This window comes from Rhagoletis pomonella, unplaced genomic scaffold, assembly GCF_013731165.1.
Source record: "Rhagoletis pomonella isolate Grant_MI unplaced genomic scaffold, Rhpom_1.0 Rhpom_scaffold_00005, whole genome shotgun sequence".
In the NCBI taxonomy this organism is placed as follows: Eukaryota; Metazoa; Arthropoda; class Insecta; order Diptera; family Tephritidae; genus Rhagoletis; species Rhagoletis pomonella.
Genome location: NW_023458559.1, coordinates 43594357 through 43600356, shown reverse-complemented (window position 1 = coordinate 43600356; position 6000 = coordinate 43594357). Strand labels below are relative to the sequence as shown.

Below are 6000 nucleotides of genomic sequence, written 5' to 3'. Positions count from 1 at the left end.
AATGAACCTTGTGAATTGGACGCCATTGCCTTTGGACATCTTTTTGCAATTTTAACGACGGATTTGCCCAATATGGCATTAGCACAGACTGTGCGGAAATTCAAAAGTTTGGTAGCATTTTGCCAATTTATAGATGACAAATATTTTAAAATGAGGTCAATATAATTTAAATAGTTTTAATGTTGTCCGTTGTCGTTTGTGTACCTTATGCATCTTAGTTTTCCAGATTTTTTTCACAAATATGCTTGCGCAAAAAAATTGCAATGTGCTTATCTCAATTTATTTACAATTATACAAATATGTACATACATACTTACATGTGCTTTGTGCATTAATTATTTAATATCACATCAAAATAGCATTTAAATTCCAATATTATTATGCATTCAAGGTGATCGAATACGGAGTTTGTTATTTTTCAATTGCAAAAATGTTTGGCTTTACAGAAACTACGTTTTACCATCATCTCAGCAAAATAGCTTACTTAATTCCGACAAAATATAAATATATATACAGTTCTGCTTAATTCATTTGTGTATACAAGCACCCTTATTATCTCAAAACTAACTGCCTTTTCTTTAATTTTCAGTAAATAAATCTGGAAGGAATCCAAACGATCTCCCAAACATATGAACACATAAATTTTAGGTAATGGGTAATTCCATTGAAAAGAGGAAAATGACATAAAATTAAATATGCCCTAATTATCTCAATTTCAGTAGTAATATCTTTAAATTACTACATTTCTGTGTTCGTATGGAAAAGTAGCTTATGTCGAAAGGCTGGCTTTAGTATAATGCGGCATTCCCTTTATTCTTTAAACGACAAGGAATTTTTTGATGAGACATAATAAGAATATTGACTTGCTAGTATCGGAACTATTTCTTGCACGTTTATTTGCCAAAAGTTGTTCTACGGCTTAGCGCCAGTGAGTCATTCGCAATCGTATGCTGCGAATCCCGATTTATACTAAGGCCGTACTTTCGACATAAGCTACTTTTCCATACGAACACAGATTTCATTTAGCTGTAGGAAAATATTAAAAAAATCAATGTTGTATTTTTTGTCTATGGAAACTTTTATTTCATGCATAATTACTTTACACCAGTCACAAGGAGATGTCCTACCAGTCACAACTTTAAATATTTTTTAAATATTCTATGATTATAAAAACCTAATTTTTATTGAAAACGAAAGCGTATAATTCGTATTTTACAACACATATACATCGTTCGTGAAAATTAAGTGTTTTGGCTAAACAAGGGTAAAATATAGTTCTGTTCAGTGTCCCACCAGTCACATTCATTTAAATGATAGTTACATAAAACTAAGAAATCGTTTGGTATTTTTGTTAAAGCAATTTTATACATTAGTTATCGTTCTATGATAAAAAAAAATATCTTTCGCTGTTGTATAAGTTCCGACGGCATAGTTAAAATTCACAATTGATCACATTCTGGAGTAAAATGTCCCACTAGTCACAATGGCCCTAATGTATTTTTATATGATTGTACTAAAATATCGACGTATTAAATAAAGCTAGTCAATAGAGATGATCCGTAAAAATAGAGGGTTTCGTTACAATATCGTTTTGTCAGCCGCAAAACACCTTGAAACTTCTCACGTAAACAGTGCATTGTGTCTGGGTTTCTTTCCTTTAAAAGCGTTATGTTCCCCACTTCGATCTGCGTCGACTTAATATAACAATTCATGCAAAATAAAAAACAGGCATATAGGAAAGTTTTAAGTTTTTTATATTTTATTTTAAATATCAGAAATTACCAGCGAAAATATGTATGTGTTAAATGTATGTTACTTCGACAAAAATGCATTAAAATTATTACTTGACGAAATTTGGATTTTTCTTCAAAATGACAAAGCCTTCCATAACTGGAGTAAGGGAGATGTACTCATCAGTTGCCAGTTCGGCACGTTCGCCCATCGCAAGTAAAACCGGTGTAGTATGAGTTTGGAAACCAGTAATGGTTTTAGGTTTGCCAGCTTGGCCCACAACATCAATAGCTATACCAACACGCACCGGCACTTGCAGTTGATTTAACTCTTCATCGAATGTTATCAGCATGCGTGCCTGCATTGCTGGCACCAAAGTATAAAGCAAGTAATGTGAGCGACCCAATATTAATGTCTTAACATCCAATAGAGAAACGAGGGTTGCCATAAGACCCGCAACAGCCATAGGATTCATTAGTTGGCGATCACTGTGATATGGGCTGAGCGTCAGTGTGCCCTTACCCAAATGTGTAAGACTTTGTGCAATTCGAACCATGAACAAATTACTCGGATCCTTCGAGTGATATTGTGCCAATTGACGCAACATAGATGCCAGTCGAGCATTATTAGTACCTGCGCCTATAAGACCCATTGCAAAAATGGCATTATGCGCCACTTCCGCATCGCTGTCATGTGAAAATTTGCTTAATGTATCCAGTATATTTAATTTAGGATTAGAAGCCGAAATTAAGCCTAACGCAAGTGGTACAGCACGACGAATACACGGCTCACAATAGCGAAGTAAATTTCCGAACGAGCGAAAAGCCATTTCAGCTCCAATATCCTCACCCATAGCAATTAGAGCGATTCCCAATACAGCGATTGCCTGAGTTGCCGAAAGATCCTTTTCCTTTTCTTTCTCCTTTTCAGCTTTATCCTGTGTTTGAAACAAGTTTGTATTATTAAGTTTTTAATAAGTGCATTGCTATCTTAATTTACCTTTTCTTTATTTTTATCCTTCTTGCCTTTCTCTTCTCCTCCGTCTCCGTTAGAGGATTCATAATGGTCAGAGCAAATATGTAGCAACTGCTGGATTTTCAATACATTGCCGGTACCGGCATAAGCGCAAATATCTACCATGGTTGTAGCCATGGAACGATATGGCTCATCCAGTACTTCTAAGGTGAGCATAACCGCTTCGGTGGCTTTTTGCCGTCCTAGGTATAACAAACCTAATCCTAACCATAGAAAACGGCTATACGTGTCCTTTAAATCGGACTTGGAAAGACCCATAATAGTTTGTAACAAAATTTCGGTAATTTCAGCATTGCACGAGCCCACCGATATCAAACCCAACGATAACGCGGTTATACCCATAACTTCTACATTAGCAACATTTTTACCATTGGTCGCAAACACTGTTTTCAATGTATCTATGACAATTGTGCGGTTAGAGCCGGCATATGCAATACCTAGACCCAGAATAGCACCGATACGCATAGATATATTTTGATTATCAATATAATCAGAGAGTAGGGCATGTGCAGGATCAACCTCATTGCGTATTCCGCAATTTACAATGCCACATGCGAGAAGAGCACCGGATTTGATGTAATCATCGGTTGAATACAGATATTTATCAATCATAGTTAAACCACCATCAACGTCCCATAATAGAATCAGTCCTAGAGAGGCAGTTGCAGAGAGCATGCCGTGCTCTTTATTTTTGTACAGCCACTTATTGCCATCTTCGGAGAGTAGTTTATCTACACCAAAGCCAGCATTTACAAAACCATTTACAAAACTGGCAGCCAAATTTTGCTTCGCTGAGTCAACCTGATATTAATAAATGATTAATAAAACAAGTAATTTAAATTTTGTATCATACCTGTATCGAGGCGAAACGCGTGCGTGCATTATCTAAATGAGATTTGTATATGTCCTCCGGTGTTTTGGCTTCCATGATATCAAGTTCACGTGCCAAATTCAAGAAATGTTTATTTAAATTCGCATTGGACATGATTTCCATTAGATCATCATAATCTGGCACAGACTCATCTAATTCCAGGCACACTTGCTGGCGGGCTAGCATGAAAGCAAGCTGCTTTTGTACCGCGGCGTCTTTAGGTTCCTTAAATATTTCAGTGATTTTATCCATATCATTCAGCATCAATGCCAAACGCAAAGCTTGCGTGTGTTGTTTAAATTTGCGTGCCAATTGCAAAGCAGTCTCCAAAATTATAGTATTATCTGGTTCGGGCACATACGGATAGCAAGATTGTAAATATAAACAAACGCGTGGATATGCCGATTCATCCACATATTCTTGCAACAAATGCAGATGGTCAATCTCAATAAGCAAATCGCAAGCATCTGCTTCAGCGTTATGTTCCATATTATACGGTATAATCTGTTTGACCAATTCAATCAACTGTGATTGAAATTCTTCAGATGTATCCAAATAATGCGCCGCTATTTCGCCAGACAAGTGGCGTACATACTCATGACCCCAATCTCCAATTTTTTGCGACCGATCGCAAAGGAAACGGTACGCTAAACAATCTTTACCGCTGCCCATAGTCATGGAAAGTACAGAAATAATATCAGCGCACAATTGTCGCGTTTGCTGATCGGGCATCTGCTTATACACCGATTTCATAGTGTCATAATGAGGCCGCATGAACTTCAAAGGTTTCGGCACCGAAGTCATGGATGTAGTAGAAGCTCTTATTAGCTTTGCCAGCATTTCCAGTGCTGGCAAGTATAGGGAATTGTCGGGCTCTTGCAGGCGACTAACAAGCATTTCTAGTTCATCTTGTAACTGTTGATCTTCGTCGGAAAGCTCCTGTTCCTTACCTTCGTCTTTGGCGTCTTTATTTGCCTCCTTTCCCGGTGCATCTTTCACTTGGTCTTTCTTCACCTCAGCTACAGATTTTTCTTCCTTCTTTGGAGCAACCATTTTTTAACGATTTTCAAAGGATGTATTGATTCTTTTCGTTTAATCACCAGTACTCAGCAAGAATTACAGTGCGTTTTTTAAATGTCAAATCAGATGAACTGTGCAGCCAATAACCAAGAAATATATGACAGGTGATAACTGGAGATGAGGGAAAGTTATCGGAATTAACAGAAGCTAAAGCGGGGTCTACACAATCTAAAATTTTTTGCAACATCGAGTTGTTCTTGTTAGAGCGGCTACTAAACCCCGCCCGGGTCGGCTCATCCATCAACGTTGTCGTTAGGTTCAGCTAAAGGCATATATGTAATACTTCTATATTGGCAGTAAGCTAACTTCTCAATGTGTAAGCATTCCGGAATAAAAGCGAGACAGCCTAGTACCGTTTTTGTCAATGCCAAGGCGAATTTATATAAGGTGGTGTTACTAGCTCAGCTGATTGTGTGTATGTGTTTCGCCGCACGGCTTCCGATATCAAATTAAAAAATTTTGTTTGAATTTCTACACATACTCTTACAGATTTTGACAGTTTATGCCGCCAAAGCAAAAACAAAATACATGTAAATTTTTGTTTTTGTACTCCTGCTATCACCTTATATTAATTCGCCTTGTTCAATGCATTGTGTACTTGAGTGCCGTTTTTGTATATGTGTTATGTACATGTTTATTTATAAACGTATGTGTTCTTTTTCTTTCGTACGTGTTTATTGATATATCTGTACTGTAGTGTTTTCGGACGGTACTAGCTCTTACTGCCAATATAGGAGTATTACATATATGGCTAAAGGTGTTAGTGCACTTTAGCGGAACCTGGTAAAAATTAAAAAAAAAAATTCGAGACAACAAAATGGGTAATAGAGAGCGAAAATTGGAACGTATTGGATCCTACGTGTCTTCTTCTTCCTGCCCGAAAAAGCCCTTACTTTTTCTCCGGGTAAAAATGGATAAAGTGTCAAAGTGCATATCAGCTGTTTTGTGTTTACATTTTGGCTGTATTTACTTGGTGCTTTTAAGGAATATTGAATGGCCTGTTGCTGTATTTTCAATTTTTATATACTTGAAATCAAATTTGTGAAATAAAAATTCAATTTCAAATGAAGTGACAAAAACAAAAACAACGTGATTCAGCTGTTTCTCAAATTCTGGGCGCGAAATGTGTTTTTTTTGCGTTCCCGTACTTCTGGACTATGTTCCACTTTATGAGAGCAAACTTTTCGCTTATTCTCTAATTACCGAATCCGGTCCGGATTGTTAGGGAATGAACTTATCATTACCACGGGTCGATTTTTCAATGCCAACGTTCTGGCTACAAA

General features: G+C 36.9%; 2 protein-coding genes across 2 annotated transcripts in view; one reads left to right on the top strand and one right to left on the bottom strand.

The window, feature by feature from the left end:
* The window catches only part of LOC118739021 (metaxin-2-like), a 1072-nt gene extending 871 nt beyond the window's left edge, over positions 1-201 (top strand). Inside the window, exon 2 of the mRNA XM_036470104.1 lies at positions 38-201. Coding sequence (XP_036325997.1) covers positions 38-165 — 128 coding nt within the window. The 3' untranslated portion in view covers positions 166-201. The remainder of the gene's footprint in view (positions 1-37) is intronic.
* Positions 202-1776: 1575 nt separating this feature from the next.
* Positions 1777-4690, bottom strand: LOC118739018 (26S proteasome non-ATPase regulatory subunit 2). Its single transcript, XM_036470100.1, has 3 exons — positions 3620-4690; positions 2731-3567; positions 1777-2668 (listed from the first exon to the last, which is right to left on the bottom strand). The coding sequence occupies exons 1-3, from the start codon at positions 4688-4690 to the stop codon at positions 1841-1843; spliced, it is 2736 nt and encodes a 911-aa protein (XP_036325993.1). The 3' UTR covers positions 1777-1840.
* Positions 4691-6000: the final 1310 nt, after the last annotated feature.